General features: G+C 35.6%; 2 protein-coding genes across 6 annotated transcripts in view; one reads left to right on the forward strand and one right to left on the reverse strand.

Moving 5' to 3' along the window:
• The window catches only part of LOC127845224 (uncharacterized), a 31,308-nt gene extending 21,827 nt beyond the window's left edge, over nucleotides 1–9,481 (forward strand). For 2 of the 4 annotated variants that reach the window (XM_052376024.1, XM_052376025.1), the window contains exons 4-7: nucleotides 497–601; nucleotides 5,400–5,470; nucleotides 5,690–5,816; nucleotides 6,546–9,480. In XM_052376024.1, coding sequence (XP_052231984.1) covers nucleotides 497–601; nucleotides 5,400–5,470; nucleotides 5,690–5,816; nucleotides 6,546–7,360 — 1,118 coding nt within the window. In that variant the 3' untranslated portion in view covers nucleotides 7,361–9,480. Of the gene's footprint in view, nucleotides 1–496; nucleotides 602–5,399; nucleotides 5,471–5,689; nucleotides 5,817–6,545 lie in introns of all 4 variants that reach the window. The other 2 variants (XM_052376027.1, XM_052376026.1) reach the window with 2 other exon arrangements.
• A 79-nt stretch (nucleotides 9,482–9,560) lies between these two features.
• Nucleotides 9,561–24,902, reverse strand: LOC127845228 (poly [ADP-ribose] polymerase tankyrase-2-like). 2 transcript variants are annotated; one of them, XM_052376036.1, is made up of 4 exons: nucleotides 24,775–24,902; nucleotides 15,107–15,547; nucleotides 13,730–13,954; nucleotides 9,561–11,094 (listed from the first exon to the last, which is right to left on the reverse strand). In XM_052376036.1, the coding sequence occupies exons 1-4, from the start codon at nucleotides 24,783–24,785 to the stop codon at nucleotides 10,188–10,190; spliced, it is 1,584 nt and encodes a 527-aa protein (XP_052231996.1). In that variant the 5' UTR covers nucleotides 24,786–24,902; the 3' UTR covers nucleotides 9,561–10,187. The 2 variants fall into 2 exon arrangements, with proteins under 2 accessions (XP_052231996.1, XP_052231995.1); XM_052376035.1 differs by lacking the exon at nucleotides 24,775–24,902 and adding an exon at nucleotides 20,250–20,962.
• Between the last annotated feature and the right edge of the window lie 461 nt (nucleotides 24,903–25,363).

Below are 25,363 nucleotides of genomic sequence, written 5' to 3' on the forward strand. Positions count from 1 at the left end.
CCATATACATTGGCCTTTGACAGTAGATGCTATTGATATTGGGGTCACTACGTCGAAGGTCACTGTCACATCAAGCGTGAAAATTTTCCGATCAATAACTGGTCAATGTATTGACAAATTGGCTTAATTTTTCACACGTGCATTAGTCTTGGACAGAAGATAACCCCTATTGAAATTGGGGCCACTAGTTCAAAGGTCAAGGTCACAATAACATTAAGTGTTAAATTGGTTTCCGTTTGATATGTAATCAAAGGATTGAGTGATGGGTGTCAAGGTCCTGTGAGGGGTGGGCATCTGTCTCAGACTGCGTAGCTCTTGTATACTATGAAGCCTACCTGCTTAGTGTTGATTTTTCTGGTCCCAGTTGCGGCAAGCACATACAAACTCAATATTGTAAAGATCCTTGAGTGAATAATAAAACTTAATATTATAGACGTTAATCTCATATTCATTGATGCTATTCAAGACCAAAGCTATAAAAGGACCTCTATTGTAGATATCTCTCCGAAGGAAGCAGTTTCTGACCATAATAACAACCCATTGGTGGTAGAGACTGGACCAGCAAGTCTTCAGCAAACTCCAAACTCTCCTTCCAAAACTGGTATTACTGTCTTGCCAGTATTTATTTTTAAGCACAAGCCCATTGGGGCTACCAGCTTGGAAACTTAACTAGCCCGAATAAATTTTAACTAGCCCGAATTATAGTAATAATTCTGTAACATTTGTGACTATTCAGGCCTCGACACTAACGGTGTCCCGGAAACCCGAGGACACCAGATTTTGGCGAGGGTCACCAGTACTTTCAAGCTGGGTGATCCTCCGGGAACCCTAAATTTATAGAACCACTTTGTATTGATTGACCATTGGAATCCTTGTAATTATCATTTATTTCTTGCCGCGTTTCCAAGAAGAACTTCCAAAACAGTAATTAGTGTATTTATAATATCTCGGACCAGTTACTATGTGGTACATGAGCGAAGTATTCTGATTACGCTAAGGGAAGTAACTTGTGGTCGATTACTATGGTTTTTGCGACCCCACGACATGATTCTGTACTCTTGAGTATTACTCGTCTCTTTGAGGACACCGTGGTTTTCAACACTGTGGTTTTCAACACCTTTTTATTTTTCAGCTGCATGCGATTTCGTTTTATATTTAAATGGACTGTCTATTGATGCGAGTATAGAGCAAATAAATTATCAATATGTTATGATAATCGCCATGGATATAAGGATAAATGTATGTAATCATTTAAAAAATAAGGAGTAAAACGGTTCATAACATGACATAACATCTATGTCCGATTCAAGGGTGGCAGTTTTTGCTGTCTTTTGTAAACTGTCGAGATCGGCAAAACTATGTTATCTGTCTGCCTTACAACTCAAATAATGTAACTCGTGTCATTTAATATAATGTTTATATACAATTGGTTTAATATGTGTTTAGCTTATAAAACAATATAAATATGATACATTTTAGAAGTTAACTAGAGTGATGTACCGTTGAATCGGCTTCTTTGTACTTATTTTACTAAAAATGTTTGATTATTTTGAAACAAATCTATACATATTTTAGTTTAAATTAACTAAATGTAAACTGTATACGCATGTGTGGCAACAAAGTTGTTTATAAATCATTTGCACAGGATCGTCTTGAATCAGTTCTTGATCAATTAATAATCATATGAGATCGCTTCCTTCGTCTAAAAAGTAAATAATATTTCATGCACTTGTGATTGAATGTTCGTATAATGTATTATGTTCTCTCGGTTGGTAGTAATTGTTTCTCAAAACTGGGATAAGCTATTAATGGTTCTTCTTTAAATGGCACCTGAATTGAATATTGGAAATAAAAATTTGTACTAGTATGCTTCTTGTACATATTTGCCCTTACGCCGTGCGTCGAAACAAGAGGGGACCCTAGTTTGGATGAGGGTCACCAAAAGTTGAAAGTGGGGTTCCCTCTGGGAACCCTGTCAAAAAAGTTAGTGTCAAGGCCTGCTATTTTGGTATTGAAGAAACATGGCACAATAAAGATTAACAAAATTATATATTTTTTTAGTGTAAATTTAGACTGAATGTCTGACAATAAATTTATCCCAGATATCTTAATTTCATCGTCGTTAATGTCCGAGTCACTGAGTTTGTCATGTCACGTATGCTCTCGAAGGTGGCCAGGAAAACATAAGGTAATAGTAGTCATGATAACAATTTTCCACACAAATCACTGAATAAAGAAAGTGCAATTTCAATGTCAAATTAACAATAAATTAATACCTGTATACTAAAAGTGGAATAAAAAGACGAATTTGTTCCCCAACTTCTGAGTCTTCTGAATCTAAAGTTATTCACCCATTCACCAATTTGCCCATATGCCTTTGCCATATAACATTCAGTATTATACACGTTTGAATTTCTTGTCAGGATTTGTTTCTTGACAGAAAAATGTACTTGTAAGTTAATTAATGATATTTGATTGCTTGTTTCTTACTGCTCATTATACTCCCATTACCATTGGTAATGGAGGCTATATAGGAGTCACTTCGTCTGTCGGTCGATCAGTCTGTCTGTCCCGAAAACTTCATTCGATCTTCACCAAACTTGGTCAGCAGTTGTATCTTGATCATGTCTCGGTCAAGTTTGAATATGAGACATGCTGGGTCAAAAACTAGGTCACGGGGTCTTTTAGTGCGTTTTAAACCGAAAGTTTGTCCGGACCATAACTATGTCATTTATCGTTAGATTTAAAAATGACTTGGTACATTTGTTCATCGTCATGGGATGGTGTGTCAAGCTAATGAAGTACGTCTATATCTCCAAGGTCAAGGTCACACTTGGAGTTCAAAGGTCAAAATGCCCATAAATGAGCTTGTCTGGGCCATTACCTTGTCATTTATTGTGAGACATTAAAATAATTTGGCACATTTGCTCACCATCATTGGACGGTGTTTCATGCAAAAGTTTTACATCGATATTTACAAGGTCAAGGTCACACTTTGAGTTCAAAGGTCAAAAATGGCCATAATGAGCTTGTCCGGGCCATAACTATGTCGTTCATTGTGAGATTTAAAAATCATTTGGTATATTTGTTCACCATAATTGGACGGTGTGTCATGCAAAAGAATTATGTCGATATCTTCAAGGTCAAGGTCACACTTTTAGGTCAAAGGTAAAAAATATGCCATAAATGAGCTTGTCCAGGCCATAACTATGTCGTTCATTGTGAGATTTTAAAATCATTTGGCACATTTGTTCACCATCATTGGACGGTGTGTCATGGGAAAGAATTACGTCAATATCTCCAATGTCAAGGTCACACTTGGAGTTCAAAAGTATAAAATGGCCATAAATGAGCTTGTTCGGGCCATAACTATGTCAGTCATTGTGAGATTTTAAAATGACTCTGTACATTTATTTTGTTCACAGTCATTGGACAGCACGTCATGCAAAAGAATTCAAGAGTTCAAAGGTCAAAATGGCCATAAATGATAATGGCATAATAATTTTTAGCTCATCTATTTTTGGAAAAAAAATTATGAGCTATTGTCATCACCTTGGCGTCGGCGTTGGCGTCCGGTTAAGTTTTGCGTTTAGGTCCACTTTTCTCAGAAAGTATCAATGCTTTTGCATTCAAACTTGGTACACTTACTTACTATCATGAGGGGACTTGGCAGGCAAAGTTAGATAACTCTGGCGTGCATTTTGACAGAATTATGTGCCCTTTTTATACTTAGAAAATTGAAAATTTTGGTTAAGGTTTGCCTTTAGGTCCACTTTTATCAGAAAGTATCAATGCTATTGCATTCAAACTTGGTACACTTACTTACTATCATGAGGGGACTGGGCAGGCAAAGTTAGATAACTCTGGCGTGCATTTTGACAGAATTATGTGCCCTTTTTATACTTAGAAAATTGAAAATTTTGGTTAAGTTTTGTGTTTTGGTCCATGTTATTCCTTAAGTATCAAAGCTATTGCTTTCATACTTGCAACACTTACTAACTATCATAAGGGGACTGTGCAGGCAAAGTAATGTATCTCTGACTGGCATTTTGACAGAATTATGTGCCCTTTTTATACTTAGAAAATTGAAAATTTGGTTAAGTTTTGTGTTTAGGTCCACTTTATTCCTACAGTATTAAAGCTATTGCTTTCAAACTTGCAACACTTATTAACTATCATAAGGGGACTGTGCAGGCAAAGTTATGTAACTCTGACTGGCATTTGGACCGAATTATGGGCCCTTTTTTGACTTAGTAACTTTGAATATATGGTTAAATTTTGTGTTTCGATCCACTTTACTTCTTAAGTATCAAGGCTATTGCTTTCAAACTTCAAATACTTTCATGCTATCATGAGGTTAATGTACCTGGCAAGTTGAATTTTACCTTGACCTTTGAATGACCTTGACTCGCAAGGTCAAATTAATAAATTTTGCTAAAATTGCCATAACTTCTTTATTTATGATTAGATTTGATTGATACTTTGACAAAACTACTCTTACCTGACATACCACAATAGACTCCACTTAAACCATCCCCCGTGCCCCCCCCCCCTCCCCCCCCCTATTTTTTTTTATATCTTTTTTAAGATCATCTCAAAAATGACCACCACACCCTCACACTATACCACCCCCCCCCAATATTTTTTTTTAAAACGGTTAAAAAACACAAATATTTATTTTTATTATTTTATGTTTGAAATACCGTCCAAACCATCGCACCCAAGAATCCCCCCCAACCCTCCCCCTCCCCGCACCCGACTCCTCCCCCCCCCCCCCCCCCCCCCCCCTAATTTTTTTTTTTTTTTTTTTAAGATCATCTCACAAATTACCACCACACCCTCACACTATACCCCCCCCCCCCCCCCCGACCCCCCCCCCCCCCCGCAATTTTTTTTTTGGAAACGGTTAAAAAACACAAATATTTATTTTATTATTTTATGTTTGAAATACCGTCCAACCATCGCACCCAAGAATCCCCCCCAACCCCCCCCCCCCCCTCGATTTTTTTTTTTGCGTTTTTTTTTTCGCGATTTTGGAAGATAATGTAATAAATTCCACACCCCCACACTATACACCCCTCTTCACTCCACTCCTCCCTACTTTGTGATTGAAAATGAGAGTCCCTTCACCTTTAAAAAGAAAATAGATGAGCGGTCTGCACCTGCAAGGCGGTGCTCTTGTTAAACATTGCTATTCATTAGCTTCTCTTGTTTTGTGAAGACAGCATGCAAAAAATTCTATGTAAATGCAGCATGTTGGGGTATACATCATGTCTGTGCCAAAGCTCTTGTTTACTCTGCAGGCATTAGTACATAAAGACCACAACATACTTATAACAATGGAAAAACGTTTTTAAAAGTGCATACGTTATAATTTAGTATAACAATTTTTAATGCAGTTAATGTCGTTGATGGAACAAGCAGACCATCTTCAGTAACAGAGTTGCAAGCCAACAATACCGCATTAAAGGTATGAAACCCTAATTATTTTAATCAATTATGACCATTTAAGTTGGTATTGAAGTATAGAAACACATCTTATTACAGTTTCAAACTATTAACCATCATTTGTTTTATAGGATTATTTTGAATTGCAATTTCAGACAATCTTTTCTAAAAATGCAATCAGACAAGATTCTTTAAATTGTACGGTTATCAAATGTTAAGAATTACTGTATGTTTATTTCAGACCTGTACAGGTGTTAAGAGACAACTGGAGGGCATGTACAAGGTTGGCTGCGCCCCTGCAAAGAAGGCAAAATTTTACTCAAATGCTACAGAGAAACAAATGTCTTGGGCTAAAGAGGTCTTTAGAGGTACAATTGTAGACTTTTCTAACACAACACTCACTTGGAGACTTTTCTTACACAACACTTTTCAAACTTGAATATCTCACTTCTGAGTAATGATTTGATTTCAAATTGTACATGTGATTTTTTTACTACATTCATATAATAAGATCATTCATTTGTGACAATGGGATGCTTTAGCAAGTGGGTAGCCTGCATCATGCCGATTTTGCAGTTCTAATCCTGCATATTCATACAAGCCATGTTGGTTTTTTAAATTAATTTTATGTTTTCCTTGTAATAAGAACCCAGCTTGTATGAACCCTATCGTCAAGGATGAATTATTTAATAGTGAGCTTGCACATAATGTAGTAAAATGATCACATGTACAATTCTTAATAAAAAATATTCAGGTTTGAAAAGTGTTGTGTTAGAATTGTTCTCCATGTGTTTTTGGATGAGGCTTCACAAGAAAGCCTTATATGGACAAAATATTTTTACTTTTTTCTGTAAAAACTACAACATTTCCATTCAATTATCTTACCCCCCATCTACAATGGCATTGTATATATTGGTTTGATCATACAAAAAGCTGTTTTATTCAGCTGTCATCATAGTGATATTAAATATTTGTACTTTCATTTGGTCAATGTCTTCAACTGCACAAAGTGTGTGAATATTTCTACAGCTGTCAAGCAAAAGAATATAAGAAGCTGTAAGTAGGAAATATTTATTAAAAAACAGTTTTATTTGCAGATTTTATGCGAGAGATTGGACTGAATTGCACAGACTTTGAACATCAGACCCCCAGCTGGATTAACAGGCAGCTATGTTGTTTCTACATGCATGCCCGCATGCTTGACGGCAGCTTGTTCTCTGTGGAGGACCTGCAGACATTCAGGCGTGCCCTGTCGCTCTACCTGTCCTCCCTACCCAGTGGCAACCACGTGACTGTAAGCATCGCTCAGGACATTAATTATGCAGACTCCAACACAGTCCTGGCCAAAGTCATGTCAGAAAGGCTTCTCAAGCCCAGCTTTGATGATCTTGCCATGCCAGCAGTTATCACCAACAGTGACATGGAGAAACTGTACAGGTCAGAAACATTGTCTGATAAAAATCCTGTTGCCCTCTCCTGGAAAGTCTGGTTCGATATTGTGTACCATCTATGCAGGGGGAAGATGCCAAGATGTGTGCTGAGAAACCTGAAAAAGCAGGAGTTGGTGCTTCAAAGTGATGAACATGGCGTGTACTATTCATTCTCAGTGATAGGCTATCTTAGTGATGAACAGCTGTTAAAAATGTACGCCACCCCTGGAGTCCCCGAGAAATGTCCGGTGCGGACAACCTCTCTGTATATCTCCAAGCTGCATGAGAAGTGTGAGGCGTTGTTCCAGTACCCTTGCCGTAACTGGACTGCACAGATCAGCCAGTGGTACACACCCGAGCCTGTCTGCAGGGATAAGCTGGATCAGATGATGCAGAGGATCTCCCTGCATGCACATCTCTCCCATGTTTACAGCAACGAAAGCGTTATCTACACAGCCAGAAGAAAGGCTGTGAGATCATGAACTAAAATCTACATGTACATTGCCTGGGAAAAGTGTGCTATTTACTACACATAGTGTCATTCTCTTTGACAAGAAAAAAAAATTGAGCTTTGTCCTAGAATTAACATTTACACTTGCAGGAAAAGTGTGCTAGATACTGGTACTTGAAATGAAGATAAGTGTGCTAAATTCTTAAAGTGTCATTTACACTAACATAAAATATGTTCCGAATATTTAAAATGTCATTCACTCTGCAAAAAAAGGCGTGCTACATACTAGATGTGTGATTTACACTGCAAGGACAAAGTGTGCTGAATTCTATAGAAACCTTATACTGCCCAAACAAACATGCCTACTTGTTAAAAGGATGTCCTTTTCTGATGGAATATATGTGCTTCTAGTGCTAATGGGTTTTATCTTCTGTCATCTTAAGCTCCAAAATGTTTTTAATGACTTCAAGGTTTTCATTTTTTGATTTATTACATAAGTCTTTATTTAAATATTTGTCATTTAGTACAATAATATACCCAAACCATGTGAGATATAAAACCTCCATTATTTGTTTATTTGAAAACACATATGGGTGTGATTACGTTAATATTTAACTGTTATGTTTGTTAAATATTTGTATTTGCCTGTCAACTACTTAAGGTAAATATAACTATTACTGCAGTCAGTAGCAAGTGTTGCATTTGTATTTTTATGTCCCCACCACTATAGTGTTTTTTCCCTGTTGGTTTGAGTCAAACTTTAATATTTGCAATAACTTTTGCATTATTGAAGATAGCAACTTGATATTGGCATGCATGTGTATCTCATGGAGCTGCACATTTTGAGTGGTGAAAGGTCAAGGTCATCCTTCAAGGTCAAATATATTGGTAAAAATCGCTCATTTAATGTACACTTGTGGAATATTGAAGATAGCAACTTGGTATTTGGCATGCATGTGTCTCTCATGAAGCTGCAGATTTTGGTGTGGTGAAATGTCAAGGTCAAAGGTCAAATATATTAGGGAGACAAAGTGTTTCACAAACATCTTGTTTGTCTTCCTGTTGTCTACCTTAATTATGTAAATTAAGAAAAGTTATTCAACAGTAAGAATAAAAGTATGTATTTCTATGGTGTTATATTTTATAAGTTCTTTTCTGTGCATGGATGTAATTTATTTTATTGCTATGCTAGAAGTCAAACTATTTATCTTTGTAGATTGAGCTTTGACACTTGTTACCCTCTGTGTAAAGAGAATATAGAAATCCTGTATTTAATTGTTCTTTACTAGATTGTAGTGTACATGTATTGACTTCTTTGCGTTCAGTCATATTTAATTTGTATTGTTGTTATGAAAAAATAATACAAAGTCAGACTTTTAATAAAGATGTTAAACAATATAAAGCGCCTGCATTTTTTCAATGTTCAATAGGTCGCCGTGGTGTAATGGATAAGGTGTACGCCTAGGGACCGGGAGGTCACGGGTTCATCATTGTGGGAGCGTTCTTTAGATTTACCCCAAAGACACCAAGTACTGGTTCTAGGCCCAGGAAACGGACTCGGGAGCTTTTATATAAGCCTTAGGCTTTGGATGCAATAGAGCTCAAATAAATAGGTTGAAACTTCTTTTTTTTTCAATTTATTGTTGTTCATAGGCATATAAATATTAACTTTGAATTTTGATGCAATCCGAATCGTTAGAGCTGCATCATGCAAAAATGGGTCTTATTTAAAAAGCTGCCAGCTTAGCTCCTGACTAAATTTGCAGTCTGGTCAGGAGCTATCCTGTCTGCTGATGAGATCACAGAACTTTTAAAGTGGACAAGGTAGTTCCTACCAGTCTAAGACCCCATTTTGTATGACTAAGCACATTTACTGAATCAAGAGTCTAAGTAGTTGTTAATAGGCATTAATCATGTAGATTAACTAAGAGCTTTTCTCTTGCCTGGTGAAGAACAAGAGTGCAAAAAAAATTTTGACTATTTTATTTGTAATCAATAAACTCTGTTTTCTTATGCTAAGCTTAGAACCAGAAATACGTTTTGCATTCTTTATTGAGTAATTTAACAAAGATTGTTGTTTTTCTAGTCTCTACAGAAATCAATAAGCATTGTCTTAGAAACAAACATACATGTTAACCTTGCTGAATTGTCATTAATGTATTATACAATTAATCAGAACTACCATTCATTGATTGTACACACAATGTTGTCAGCAAATATAACTCAACAAAAACAGCTGTATGCTTTTTATTTTCAAATCTCAATAGTTACCAACAACTGTTTTACATAACTAACCTACTGCATTAAGCTATGATCCCATTTTTACAAGATTATTTTAAAACATTGCTCTAATACTGTGCACAGTGTAAAAACATTTAAACACATTTTTTTACTTTGAGATGGAGCTACATTTAGCTGACAGCACATTGTTCCTCATCCCAAATCCTCACAGAATTTATAAGAAACAAGTTTGGATCAAAAATAAAGTGGCATACAGATGAACAGGTACTAACTTTTCAAGTATGCGTTTTAACACTGTTCTCTGTTAAGTTATTTGGACATCACTTGTCTAAGTAAGGGCAACATTAATTAAAAAGTAGCATTTAAAAGTATTGCTGTTTAAAAACTATATCATTTGATATACATTCATGGAAACATTCAGTCCTGATACAAGAAGTTCAGCTAAGCTGATTTCACTAAATAAGTAGAACAGTGCTGAATTTGATCTGTTTTCTCCAATGAAAGACATTCTCCCCTTGCCATTTGCATTATAGCATATAAATGTAAAATGCTATTTATTAGATAATTACTGTTTAATTACCCAGCAAATTTGTTCACAGTTTGTTTTGCAAGTAACTTCATGTACAGTAGTCACAGCATTTTTTTGCTGCGCTGTCCTCATGATTATGCTTGCACTTGCCATTGGCATGAGAGTTTTTATTGCCTACATCATCATCATCGATGTCGCTATCAGATTCAGAGGAGCTAGAGAATTCTATTGGTGGACAGTACTTCTTGGAACAAATTGCTGGGCAGTCTACCGGACAATCACCTTTGATGTCCAGCGGAGCCCTAAGGAAAAATTCATCACGTACATGAGACCTATAGGAACAGTACTCCAGTAAGTTTTCAGGTAATTTCAGTGTCTTTAACTTGCTCTCGGGGTACTTTCCCATCAGCCTGAAAATCTTGCCTCGGCACAATTGCCTTAAGGACCTGACCTTCTGTGATTGGTGTTCCAGCCAATTGATGATATCAGGTCTCCGGTAGATAGACACTGGCCATTCACGTTCTTTGACCCATGGCTCTTGTAAGGACTGAGGATATACAGCGGCCATAAATTTGACCAGTTTCATAAGGTTCTCGTCCACTGCCATGTAGAAGTACGATTGCCCCCGCTTCTTTTCCATTTCACAACCGAGATGAATCAAAGTCATGGCCTCTACCTCACAGTGCAGATTGATGGCCTGGGACAGTGGAGTCTCCTTCCACTTGTAGCGTTTATTCATCTTGTACCCATACTCTACCAGCAATTTAACCATAGCCGGATTCCTGTGTTCAATGGCCACTGCCATCGGGGTTATGCCGTTGTTGCTCTTGGCGTGTATCTTGATGTCATTCTTTAGCAGGTATTCAGCGATTTCAAACCGCTTGTAAGCGACTGCGAAGTGTAGAGCGTTGAAGCCTTCTTTCGTCTTGGCTTGTATCTTACACAGGGCATTCACCAGGTGGTCCACTATGTCTTGGTTGTTCATTTGTACAGCCCTGTGGAAAGAAAAGTAAAACATAGAACATAATCCATTTAAATATTTAATATGCATGCTTTGATCACTACATTATTATTCTTTGTATCTATCTTAAGATTCGCTATTCTTGTTCTAGATCTAAAGGTTATTTCTAATTTAGTTTTCCCTATGCAAGCCCAAAGCTGACTGAACAAAATTGTTATTGATATGCTAGAAGTATGTATGAGCATTGTTCTGAGAAAACTGGGCTTCATGCACATGCATAAAGTGTCGTCCTAGATTAGCCTGTGCGGACTGCACAGGCTAATCTGGGGCGACACTTTACGCACATGCATTATGCCCAGTTTTCTCAGAACACGACTCGTATATATATGAATTAAGTTATTTGATCTGAAACCCAGAGAAACTTTTCTAATCTTATCTTCTTTTACAGTGTATATGAGTGTAATAATCGTGACTTTTGAGCTTGATTTTATACCCGTTAGGAAAAAAATCTTGATTATACCTAGGCTGAGACATTATTGCAGCAAAGGTTCTAATTAAGGTAGATTTAATAAAGGACAAAGATAATTGCTCTTGAAATGCTGTTTTTAAATCATCAAAAACAGTTTGGTACATTTTTTTTCATTATTATGTCCCCCCACCACTATAGTGGGGGACATAATGTTTTTGCCTTGTCTGTTGGTTGGTTGGTTTGTTTGTTTGGTCCAACTTTAACATTTTGCCATAACTTTTGCAATATTCAAGATAGCAATTTCATATTTGGCATGCATGTGTATCTCGTGGAGCTGCACATTTTGAGTGGTGAAAAATCAAGGTCATCCTTCAAGGTCAAAAAACAAATCCAAGGGAAGTAATAAGTTTTAAAGGGAGATAATTATGTGAACCTGCCAAATTATAAAAAAATTAATCAAAGCGTCGCAGTAGGGGACATAAAGTTTTTAACAAACACATATCTTGTGTCATATCAGAAAACCTGGTTGTAGCAAACTTTTTCAAAGACCATAATTTTATGATGCACAACAAATACCAAACCTTTCAGCCTTGTGATTTCTGAGCAAAATATTTTTTAAGCTTTCACTATATACATATTATTGGAACAAGTAACATCTGGTTGGGCTATCTTTTGACCCATGGGGCCTGATTTCAACAAACATGGTAGAGGAACACCATTCCATGTAACATAATAAATAAATACCAAAATGGTTTCAGTGAAGAAGAGCATTTAAAGTTGCATTATATACATATAATTGAAACAAGCATACCCAGGGTGAAGCTTATTTTAATCCAAGGATCATAATATGAACAAACTTAATAGAGGCCCACAATAGGATGTTACATGCAAGATACCAAACCTCTGGGCCTCCCGGTTTCACAGAAGAAGATTTTTATGCCCCCAGATCGAATGATCGGGGATATATTGTTTTTGGCCTGTCTGTCTGTCATTATGCCCCAGGATTGAATGATAAGGGGTATATTGTTTTTGGTTTGTCTGTCTGTCTGTCATTATGCCCCCGTATCGAATGATCGGGGGTTTATTGTTTTTCGCCTGTCTGTCTGTCTGTCTGTCCTTGTATGTGTTTGTCTGTCATTGTATGTGTGTATCTGTCCCAAAACTTTAACCTTGGTCATAACTTTTGCAATATTGATGATAGCAACTTGATATTTGGCATGCATGTGTATCTCATAGAGCTGCACATTTTGAGTCGTGAAAGGTCAAGGTCATCCTTCAAGATCAGAGGTCAAATATATGGCTTCAAAGGGGCGCAGTAGGGGGCATTGTGTTTCACAAAAACAGCTCTTGTTCACAATATAAAATATAACAGAAACAAGCTTCCTAGAGGGCAGGGCCAATATTGATCCCTGGGGCAAGATTTTAACAAAATTGGTAGAGGACTACCAATTACATTGGAAATAAAACACCTTTGGGCCTTGTCATTGTGGGGAAGATTGTCTAAGTTATTTTGCCATGTTAGTCTATGCAAATATTTTAACCCTGGGTTTTTGCCATTTTTGACTCGAGGTCATGATTAGAACAAACTTGGTAAAGGACCACTGTATGATATTACACATCAAATATTTAACCTTTGAGCCATGCATTTTCAGAGCATTCTTGAAGTTTCCATTAAAAAAAATGTAGCCATTGTGACTGACTTATGCAGCAGACAAGAACACTTTAAACAACATTAAAAGAGGGTTTACCAAACATCATACATTTGAAGTTTCTTTAAAATCTGCTCAGCAGTTCAAGAGAAGTGGCATGAAGATAAAGTCAACTGACAACACACATCACTGTATCATTTATGCTTCCCATTATCCAACAGCCTGTGCCAGAGTCTACACAATCATTTTTAAAAATTAGGGCATCATTCAGGGAAACCTGAGGTAAATGCATATGCATAAAGTGTTGACCTTGATTAGCCTGCGGAGTTTTCACAGCCTAATCAGGATAGAGACTTTCTGCCTGATTTGGATTTTTTGCTAAGAAGAAACCTTTAAAGAAAAAGGTACCAATAAAGCGCAAAATTTCATCCCTGATTAGCCTGAGCAAACTGCACAGGCCAATCTGGAATGACACTACGCGCATGAATAAAGCTCAGTCTTCCCAGAATGCAGCTCAAATCAATAAGCATTGTGTTAAAGCTGTTCCTTACTTGATCAGTGGTGTTTCACAGTTGAGGTCCTTGCCCATCCTGCGCATGTTAACATCAGCCTTTGCTCGTATAAGGAGTTGTAACACGTCAGCACTGTTACTCAGGATGGCTCTGTACAGGGGGCTGGTTCCGGTCTCCTTGTCTATGAAATTCACATCACATTCTGCACCCTTTGTGTTCAACAAAATGTCTGCAATGTCTGCATTTCCTTTCCATGCTGCTATCCTGCAGATAGAAAAGGCTTGAGTGAGTTTGTTGTTAGCTGTTATTAAACAACAATTTTTTAATCACATGCAGAGGAATTAAAACAAAATGGCACAGGTACATGCTGTTTAATCTATGAGCATCAGAATGAAAAATGATGTTTTTAATGTTTATTTACAGATAAGCAATAACTTAGTGATATTCATTTCAGTTTTATATGACCTGACATAACATAATGCTAAGATTTGTCAAAATTCACTCCGCTCATGGTCTGCTGGAATTTATTAATTTGAAGAATTTAGTATTTTGTAACCAGGTTTTCAACCAAATTTAAGGTCAATAACTTTATTTTGCATTGACCTAGCTTGATTAAACTTTGAATATAGCCAGTTTGCATAGAGACCTAGCTTGGGATTGTATAAATGTCACTGAGTTAAAATATCTTTAAAAAAGCGCTCCATAACTTTAGTTAAAATGGACATATTGTTTTCTGTAAATTTTGTGTTAAGGTAGCTTAAACATGCAAAATTAGCTTGTGATTGTATTTGAGGCCAGTCTTGTCAAGGTCACTGTTTCTAATCATATAAAACTCTTTCTGCTTAATAATTTTAATTAGAATGTTGGCATTGCCCTGAAATTTAGTTTCTAAATAGCAGATATTCAAACCTTTATAGGAATAAGGGTCCAGTAATTTGTGTTCGTAAGTAAATGGAAAAAATGGCTGTATATCTCGCTGTGAAACTATTTATTTCTGTCAAAGATTTACCATGACAGGTATTCTGTCTTTGGCTTGAGTTGACACCTTAATGAAGGAATTAACCAGCCTTATTGTGAAGTTTGCTGGATGAGTGGGCTTATTCAAAAGTTCGATTGGTCATTGGGTTTTAATAAAATTACCCTCGCTCTGAGAAAAGAGGGCTTAATGCATGTTGGTAAAGTGTCATCCTAGATAAGCCTGTGCTATTTGCATGGGCTTATCAAGGACAACACTTAAGGCTTTTAAAGCATTTTCTGCTTAAAGGAAGTTTCTTCTGAAGAAAAATCAGGGCTACTCAAAAAATTTCTTTGCATATTAGCATATGCAGACTGCACAGACTAATCTAGGGATGACACTTAACACACATGCATTAAACCCCATTTTCCCAGAGCCTGGTTCAAGTACATGGTGCTCACCAGATTGGTCTCCTGCCTGCCTTATCCTCCTGGTTGACATCGATCTGTCTCGCCTTCTTGCTCGTCATCAACAGCTGAACAATCTCTGTGCTGTTTGCCTCGCAGGCCGCAATCAGCGCAGTCGGGCATCTAGGGTCATTCAGATTCCTTGTGTTCAAATTGAGATTCTTTTGTCTGAATATGGATTTGACTTTCTGCGCAGAACCTTGCTTGATGGTGTCAAAAAGCAACAGAGTTTTTGGGTCTATAGGGTTCATGGCCAATGGTGTGTGAACTTCCTCCTCTTTGGATGATTTGTGCACGTCTTTTAGGTATTTAGATTTACCATTCTGTATCAGCATCGCCTTGGCCTCTGTAACATTCTCTGTCGATGCCAGTAGAGTGTTCACCTTGATGTCGTTCCCGACAGGTAGTTGGCGCACAGTCTTGTGCTCTGAACCACTGAAAATAATAGAATAATAAAATAATAATCTTCATTTAAAGCAAATGTCTTCGACCAAAAAAAAGTGTCGTCCCTGATTCGCCCTTGCAGACTGCACAGGCTATATTATCTGAGAAAAACTTTACACATATGCATTTAGCACAGTTTTCCCTGAAGGAAGCTCATATCTTGTTTAAGAAATAATCAACGTGCAAGCGTTGGTTATTGCAGTAAACCATATTCATCAGATGAATAAAACAGTTGTTCTCAGGAATTAGGTGCTTTAATTTAATAAATGTTATATCAAATTCTTACCGGTAACAATAACTTGACATGATCATTATGTTTTTAACTACTTTTTCGCAGTTGAGTACATAATCTTTGCAAAATATCTTTTTAAAAGTTTGCTAACCACAAAACATTAACAGTATGCAAATAATTCTGTGAATCAATGTGTTGATATCATGGAGTCTTATCAATATTACCAGACTTAAACATGCATTAACGTTAACATTTGATACATAACATGGCTTTTATTAAACGCTCTTCATTCTTTGCTGAGAGACAGATACTTTTTAAAGCTTCAAAGCTTCAAGTCCTCTATTGAATTTAGGGATTATATTGAAATTAATCAAGCCCAATATGTGCCCTGATCGCTGGCGTCTTCCAGTAAAGAGTGCTTTAAGTGCATGCGTTCGTCATCGTTTCTCACTTGGGGACATTTTTCAAGTATAATTTTGTCTCATCTGAATTCAACATTATATATCCTGTACATTTAGCAACATTATTTCTGATATATAAGTAGAATAATAATAACTTGTAACAATATCAGACTTTGAAAACAAAAAACTGATATTATATCAGTTATGGTATCTCATGTGTGAAACTAATGCCAATTTTGATGGATAAATGTGTAATTCTATAAAATATTGTATTAAATAAAATTTCGGTCATTCTTATCTATATTTTATCTATTAACTGATAACATGAATTTTTATTGAAAAACTTAATTCTATGAAATAAACATCAGAATGTGTAAGTCGTCCATAAGCAGTTGACGCTACTTAATGGTTAACACAATTATTGCTTGTTTAAACAACTGATTACTGGGTAATGAGTCTGATTTTATATAAATTCTGACTCTGAACAATATATTTTTGATACAATGTGAATTCTATTACTTGAGGTGTTTAACTAAAACCATGTTAAAACGGATTATAACATTTACATTACACATTGGTTATATCCTTTTGTGTCTTTGTTTGTAATGATAAGATGTAAGCGAAAAATAATGATTACCACACATGATCACATAGTGTGTTAAGTTTTAACATAATTTTCTTAAAGTATGATTTATGATTGTCTTTTATTATCCCCACGCTTTGTGAAAAGCGTGGGGATATTGTGGTTTTCTCCGCCGTCTGTCTGGTTGTCCGTCTGTCTGTCTGTCCGTCCTGGCCACTATCTCCTCCTACACTATTAGCACTAGAACCTTGAAACTTACACACATGGTAGCTATGAGCATATGAGCGACCCTGAAGTGAACTATTTGGAATTTCGATCTGACCCCTGGGTCAAAAGTTATGGGGGTTGGGGTGGGGCCGGGTCAGAGATTTTTACTCATTTTTTTAGGTTATTTTACTATAATTTCTTCATTTCTACCCCAATTGTCTTCAAATTGATACTGAACCTCTCTTATGACAATACGGTCAATCTCAACTATGCATGGCCCCATTACCAACCCTGGGGCGCCCCGCCCACGTAGGCCATGCCCACCCAAAATTGCATTTTACTATAATTTCTTCATTTCTACACCGATTCGCTTCAAATTGATACTGAACTTCTCTTATGACAATATGGTCAATCTCAGCTATGCATGGCCCGATTACCGACCCTGGGGCGCCCCACCCACATAGGCCACGCCCACCTAAAATTGCCTTTTACTATAATTTCTTCATTTCTACACTGATTCACTTCAAATTGATACTGAACCTCTCTTATGACAATACTGTTAATCTCAACTATGCATGGCCCCATTACCAACCCTGGGGTGCCCCGCCAACATAGGCCACGCCCACCCAAAATTGCCTTTTACTATAATTTCTTCATTCTACATGGATTCACTTCAAAATGATACTAAACCTCTCTTATGACAATACAGTCAATCTCAACTATTTATGGCCCCATTACCAACCCTGGGGCGCCCCGCCCACATAGGCCACGCCCACCCAAAATTGCCTTTTACTATAATTTCTTAATTTTTACACCGATTCACTTCGAATTGATACTGAACTTCTCTTATGACAATACGGTTAATCTCAACTATGCATGGCCCCATTACCAACCCTGGGGCGCCCCTGGGTCAAACATGCGGCGTGGGGATACGCATCGGCCTCTGACGTGCCATTTCTAGCTAGGACAAATATTATTGGTGTAAAAAAACACGCTACAGTGAAGGAATAATAAAAACAAGCGAGTCTCTTGCATACAAACAATAGTAAATTGGAAGTATATCACCTTAGTCCCCCATTAAACAATTGATTAATGATTAATAAATATACTGTAAGCACTCTGGAAAAACTGGGCTTAATGCATGTACAGAAATTGTTGTCCCAGATTAGCTCGTTAAGTTAATGTAAAATAATATTCAAGTTTTTGTTCATATTTCACAATCCTTGGTTGCTAGAAATCAAACAACTCAGATTCCCTACTACGAAACACCTCTTCATAAATAGACCAGTTCCACTGGACTGAAGTATCGATAATTATATTTGCGGATATTTATATTTGCCTCCGTGTGATTAACACCTCATTATATAGACATAATGGTGTTCAATCAATATGAACAAATATTGCCCATGATATTTTGAACCTTGAAATCAAATAATGCTATTTAAATATGGTACATGTATTATTTCATTTGGTAATTACTGCCTCATTCATATTGATTATATTTTAAAAATGCACATCTTAAATTTAAACAAAACAATATATTCTTTGTTGATTTGACCATTTCAAATATTTAAAAAAAAGTTTCCTGCAAATTATTTGAGCGTCAATTTGGGAAAGCTTAATGCATGTACACAGGCTAATCAGAGAAGAAACTTCCCGCCTCAACTGGATTTGGGTTCAGAAGAGACTTCCTGTAAACAGAAAACTCCATAAAAGCAGAACATGTCTTCCCTGATTGACCTGAGGGTACTGCACAGGCTAATATTGGACTACACTTTATAAACATTTATTATATACCTGCTTTATGTTCCCTAAAAATACAAGTTGTATCAATTGGTATAATACAACTGCACAGAAATAATTCCCGTATTATGCTACTCGCTAGTTTTCTAATTCGGTATTACCATACTAGCCGGCTACTTTTAATGACGTCACTTTGAATGCAGAATACATATATAAGAGCATTCTTGGTTAATTATGAATGCTTTAACTCATTTTTTTAACTAAAATGATTCAAAGTTGTCTATAATAAAAGGAATATTACGCAAGTCAATTGTTACAAGTGTTTGTATCAGTCTCGTTAGACACGTCATCACACAAGCCACTCAAGTGATACAAACACGTGGAACAATTGACTAGCGTAATATTCCGTAATACATACTATGTATTATGCCAAGTGTTCCCTGAAAGTTGCTCATTTGGCTGTACACTAAGCTTCAGACCTTACCGTCCTGGGTTCAAATCCTCCTCTCAGTTCATATGAGTTTGACTGTTTAATACCATACTTGACAGGTGGGTTTTCATCAGGGTATTAAAGACTCCCCCCCCCCCCCCCACAGCATAGGATTGCAACATAATTGTATGTATGCTTGTTCTAAGTAAATAATGCTGAATATTGCAATAATAGAGCTGTAATTCAAAAGTTGCCCCAACTTTCTTTTATCTAGTAAGTTAATTTGGGAGCAAATTTAATTAGATTTTCATTCAACAGTTTAGAATTTGTAAGAGTACTGGTTACTTGGATTCCAATATGTAAACACAAATGCATAATACATACAACTAATACTGGGAATGAAATTCCTATTCAATCTAAACATTTCTAGCTGTCAATCTAACCAGATTATTTCTTTAATCAGGCAACTCTAATCAGGTGTAAAGTATTGGCGAATTAGCAGTTGATTGGTATGTATTAAAGCAATTGTTGTATTTATACAATTGTGAAAGTTAATTAAACCTATTTAAAAGGTAGGATTATAGTAAATACAGTCAATAACATGGGTTTTATAGTGATATTTTCCAAATGTCAAACTTTGGATATTTGCATTCAACGTTTATGACGTAAGCAGATAGGGTTTTAAGACAAAAGAGGTATGTTGGGTCCCTATGGACACATTTCTTGTTAAATTCAATATAAACATTGAACTCAATCTAAATCCATTCCAATAAAATGTATATGTTAAGTCTCTAGTAGTATGTTGTTGTTGTTTTTTATTCAATAAACATACATTTGTTTGTATTTAATAAATTTTATTCCATGGGTATGGCTAGAGCACTATATTTACTAATAAATTTAGAAACTTTGAAAACAAAGGTACAACCATGGCTTGAGATTATTTAAAGACATTTTATGATAAATAATCCTGAAATGACCAAACATGTCAAATAATATCCGTTCATCAAAAAACGAAATAATTTTTGTACGCATGATGTATGTAAAATTTAATGTTATTGATTCAAAATGATGGGATATTTCTCCACTGTTTAACTTACTTCTTTTGATGTGACTTGAGGACGCCATTCTTTTGAGATTTAACTTGCTTTTTCATGTTTTCCAAGAAATAAATAAAGCTTTCTACTGCACTTTGTGTTTTTCTTCTTAGAACACTTACTGTCTACTTCACTTTGTGTTTTTCTTTCTTAGAACAATTACTTTATACATAAATTCTTTATAGTTCATATTATCTCAATATTTTGGATATATTGGCAATTTGTGTAACAGTAACTTCGTATTCCTTTGTTACTAATTATGCAATGAACTCTTATTATCTTATTGCACTGAATAGAAATAAATATTGATATATTACATTTTACACTTGTACAAGATCCATATTTATCATTACACTAAATGCTGTTGATTGTAGAGAGATAACACACACTTTGTTTTCTTCAAAACATATATATACTCTATGTGCATTTGGTATTCCTTGTAATAACTTTCTCTGTTGATCTCACCGATTTAAAATTTTAAGTTTACATTTTAAGTTTACAAAGTCTATTAAAATGGGGTGCACCATACACCATACACTTGAAACCTCAACTCTTGTTGAAAAGCACTCCAGCTAACAGATAACTAATCAGTCAATGGTAGAAACTTCAAATGTCACTAGCTTTGGCAACCTATAAATATTGATTGGATTTCATTTTAATCCTATGATCATCAAATCATAAACAAAGTTCTAGCCATTGTGTCCGTGATGTCAGGTTAAATTCGTATTTCTATTCAACAAATAATTTTATTTAAGTTTAAGGTGTATTGATACAACTTATATAAGCAGTGGGTGCCATATTTTATGTCAAATAAATGTGGATATTGTCAATGCAGTACCTTATTCAAGAATGAAAAGTGAAAAGAATATTGGTTTTATTTTAAACAGTTCATTAGATGTTGAAGATTAGATTTCAATAACCTGAATATCATTACAACATATACATCTTTTGCTTGAAATTGTTCAGATTAAATAATTTATTTCTCATTCAAACGTTGTTCACATATGAAATTTGATACAATGAATTATAAAAAGACCTTCATTATATCTATTGACTTAAATGTTTATAATTTTCTTTGTAAACAAATCGCTTAACTTATGTGCCATTTTCACAAGGTAATTATTTGTTTTCCTTTTTTAACAGTAATATCTGTAAGATGCATATTTCTTTTATACCTTATGATAAAATATGACATTTCTGCAGTGAAATAACAGCAGTGAAAAGAACAAATTGTTATATTCACAGGTGAAAAGAACAAATTTTAGGAACTTCTTTTTTTTTTTTTTAGATTATCATAAATAATTATTTTATTTTTTTTCTATGATCACAAGTGAATTAAAATCGACATTCCACCGAATCCAACTTTTCTTTATATTTTATGCTTTTTCACCGTTTATTTACATTGTAAAAGAGTTTAACTGGAGAATTTCGCTGGTATAACGACGTCATTTCGTCACACTAATGATGTCATTTTGTGTTTTGAAATGTATTGAGGCAAGCCACGGGAGAAACTCCGAGAAAGGGTAACTTTTCAGCAAAAGGGAAACAGCTTTTAATTATTTTCTTGAAAAAGGGGCATAAATTAAGAAACAGAAAATTTCTTCATGTCAATGTAAGATGGTTTGTTATTTCACTCGTGATCATAGAAAAATAATATTTTCACTCGCTGCGCAAAATATAATTTATATGATCACTTGTGAAATAACAAATTATCTTACATTGACATAAACAAATATCCTCTATACGTTTTCTTTGTATATATTTCATGAAGTGAAATGTTCTTAACATATGTTATGCTCACATAATGTTTTAAATTGATTTTCTGTATGTGTTAAATCATTAAATTTGCTGTTTGCCCATATTACCGGTATTTATTTATTTTTTAATCTGAAAGTTGCATAATACATAACATTTGTTATGTTTTTATAAAATGTATAAAAAAATAAATCTATAATAATTTTTATGGTCTGTTATTATGCAACTATACATGTTGAAGGTCAATAATTAAAATTCATTGCTGTATTATTATGAGGTAACAGTATGAATGTATCGCTGTAATGATTTGTCCATACTAGGCAGAATACTCATATATGCTGGTAGTATACTTAAACGTTAAATACTATAACAATTTCATCATGAAGTGTAGATACGAGCCTCGCTCTGGGAAAACAGGGCTTAAGGCATGTGTGTAGTGTCGTCCAAGATTAGCCTGTGCAGATACTTTACCAACCCCCTTTCCGAGAGTCAGACACTCATATCTTTTCTTATAAGATCACAACCTGTATCATCCTAAAATATTATTATTTATTAAGGACCTCAAATCATACAAACATGTCTTGAGCACCATCTTCCAATTTAAACCCTGTATAAGCAATCACTCTGCCTACATAGTTTTATGCAGTAAATTTGATTGAATAACAATAGGACCTATAAAACTTGAAGGATAATGCGTCTAACAGTAAATGCCAATGACCATGAAACCTTGCGAGACATTTCAAGCTGACACCATAGCTCCAGACCAGCCTGCGCAATTGCTATGATGGCAGCATATGGCATAAATACCATTATTGTATGACACAGCTCATATATCATTTAGTAACAAGAGTGCCATACAGACACAAGATACGCCCGTTTGAAGGTTTTGGACAACTTGATAACTTTAACATGACCCATATTTGAACATGACCTACACATCATCTATACACAACTTCTGACCAAATTTGGTGAAGATTGGATGAAAACTACTTCAATTAGAGAGCAGACACCATGTTTAATCCTTAAAATGCACTAAGTGACCTCGTGACATAGTTTTTGACCTGGCATGACCCATATTTGAACTTGACCTAGATATCATTTAGACACAACTTCTTACCAAATGAGTTGAAGATCAGATGAAAACTACTTCAATTAGAGAGAAGACACCATGCTAAATCCTTGAAATTCACTAAGTGACCCCGTGTCCTAGTTTTTGACCCGGCATGACCCATATTCGAACTTGACCTAGATATTGTCTAGATACAACTTCTGACCAAGTTTGGTGACGATCGGATGAAAACTACTTCAATTAGAGAGCAGACACCATGCTAAATCCTTAAAATGCACTAAGTGACCCCGTGACCTAGTTTTTGACTCGGCATGACCCATATTCGAACTTGACCTAGATGTTGTCTAGATACAACTTCTGACCAAGTTTGGTTAAGATCGGTTGAAAACTACTTCAATGTGAAAGCAGACACCATGCTATTCCTTGAAATGTACTAAGTGACCCCGTGACCTAGTTTTTGACCCGGCATGACCCATATTCAAACTTGACCTAGATGTTGTCTAGATACAACTTCTGACCAAGTTTGGTGAAGATCAAATAAAAACTACTTCAATTAGAGAGCGGATACCATGCTTAATCCTTGAAATGCACTAAGTGACCCCGTGACCTAGTTTTTGACCCAGCATGACCAATATTCAAACTTGACCTAGATGTTGTCTAGATACAACTTCTGACCATGTAATGTGAAGATGGGATGAAAACTACTTCAATAAGAGAGCAGACACCATGCTAAATCCTTGACATGCACTTAGTGACCCCGTGACCTAGTTTTTGACCCAGCACCCATATTCGAACTTGACCCAGATATTGTCTAGATACAACTTCTGACCAAGTTTGGTGAAGATCGGATAAAAACTATTTGAATTAGAGAGCGGACACTGCTGTGGACGGCGCCCGCCCGCCACCCGCCCGCCGCCCACCCACCGCCCGCCAAGGGTGAAACTATAATACGTCCCGTTTTTCAAAACAGGCGTATAAAAAATTAGATCTTCTGTTCTTTATACTAAGTATAAAAGTTTAACATATGTATTTAAGTATTTATAAACAGGCCATTTTTTAATATCATATTTCATTTTAATATACATTCATACTTGTATAGACACACAATCATACATACAGAAGCACAATTTAGAAACGGAAATTGAATTTTTATTTTATATTTTTGAAAAAAATAGATGTAGTTATAATCTGACATTGAACACGTCGCTATCTTGTTCATGTGCACTAAAAGGATTTAAATATTGCCCAATGTGATTATTACTCAGTGCAATATTAGCTTTACCTTACAGATTGGTTATCAAATGGTGCACTTCTGTACAAACTAATAAATCAGTCTAAATCCTTAAATATGAAAACATTGAATGCCATTGTAAACAAAACTTGCCCTTATGAAGTGTCTATACTTTGTTTCGATAATGATCAAGATAGATTTTATGTATTCACTTATAAATGCTCACATAATCATGCGAAAATGGGGCTTATGCCATATGTGGGCAGCATAGCTGCGGCCCAGCCTGCTCAATGGCTCAGTCTGGTCCGGCTACCCTGTTCAATTATGCAACCACAAAACTTTGAGTGACTTTACAATGTGATTGAGAAAGCAGGGATGGATCTATGCTGGTTGAATATGGCATAAGACATGTTTCATATAAGGTTTTATAGATTACTTAAAGGATTTATTTCTGACATTAGATGAATGCTCACCTTGTAGCCATAGTTTTCAAAGAATCTGTATGGAGCTTCTCCAAAGAATTATTTTAATCCAATATTGTTAAATAAGTCACATGTTTCTTAAAAATACAACTGTTTACTTACAAATCCATCAATTTTACCTCACTTGTATTCAATATAGTTAAACTTCCATCACTTCAATTTAAACATATATATTTATATTTTATATTTTGAATATTTTTTCAGAACATGTCATATAAAATGACTGCAAAACAGGACCAGTTCTGTTTAAAATGAATCTTACAAGAAAAGATTTGGTTAAGAACAAATAAATCAATGAACTGTTAAAGAAAATAACAAAACTTGCATTTCAAAACACCCATGGAAATCCAGTCACCAGTGATCCAATGGCCTGTTGTATTGTTTTGAGTGAATAGAAATTATTGTTAATGTATTTTTAATGAAAGGTTGACAGACTGCTAAGGTTTGTAAAATATTACATTTCTGGCTCTAGCTTAACTCTTTCAGTGCTGGAACCGAATTTTGAAGGCCTTTGCAAATAGTTTGGATCCAGATGAGACGCCACAGAATGTTTGCTGTTCTGACAGTATCCTGTGGAAAA

Source organism: Dreissena polymorpha, chromosome 9, assembly GCF_020536995.1.
Source record: "Dreissena polymorpha isolate Duluth1 chromosome 9, UMN_Dpol_1.0, whole genome shotgun sequence".
Classification (NCBI taxonomy): domain Eukaryota; kingdom Metazoa; phylum Mollusca; class Bivalvia; order Myida; family Dreissenidae; genus Dreissena; species Dreissena polymorpha.

Coding starts and splice junctions, on each gene's coding strand:
- LOC127845228 (XM_052376035.1), bottom strand. CDS start 20,305: ATGAAAAAGCAAGTTAAATCTCAAAAGAATGGCGTCCTCAAGTCACAT. Junction 15,548..20,249: donor CTCAAGTCACATCAAAAGAA/GTAAGTTAAACA, acceptor TATTATTTTCAG/TGGTTCAGAGCACAAGACTG. Junction 13,955..15,106: donor GCAGGCAGGAGACCAATCTG/GTGAGCACCATG, acceptor TTCTATCTGCAG/GATAGCAGCATGGAAAGGAA.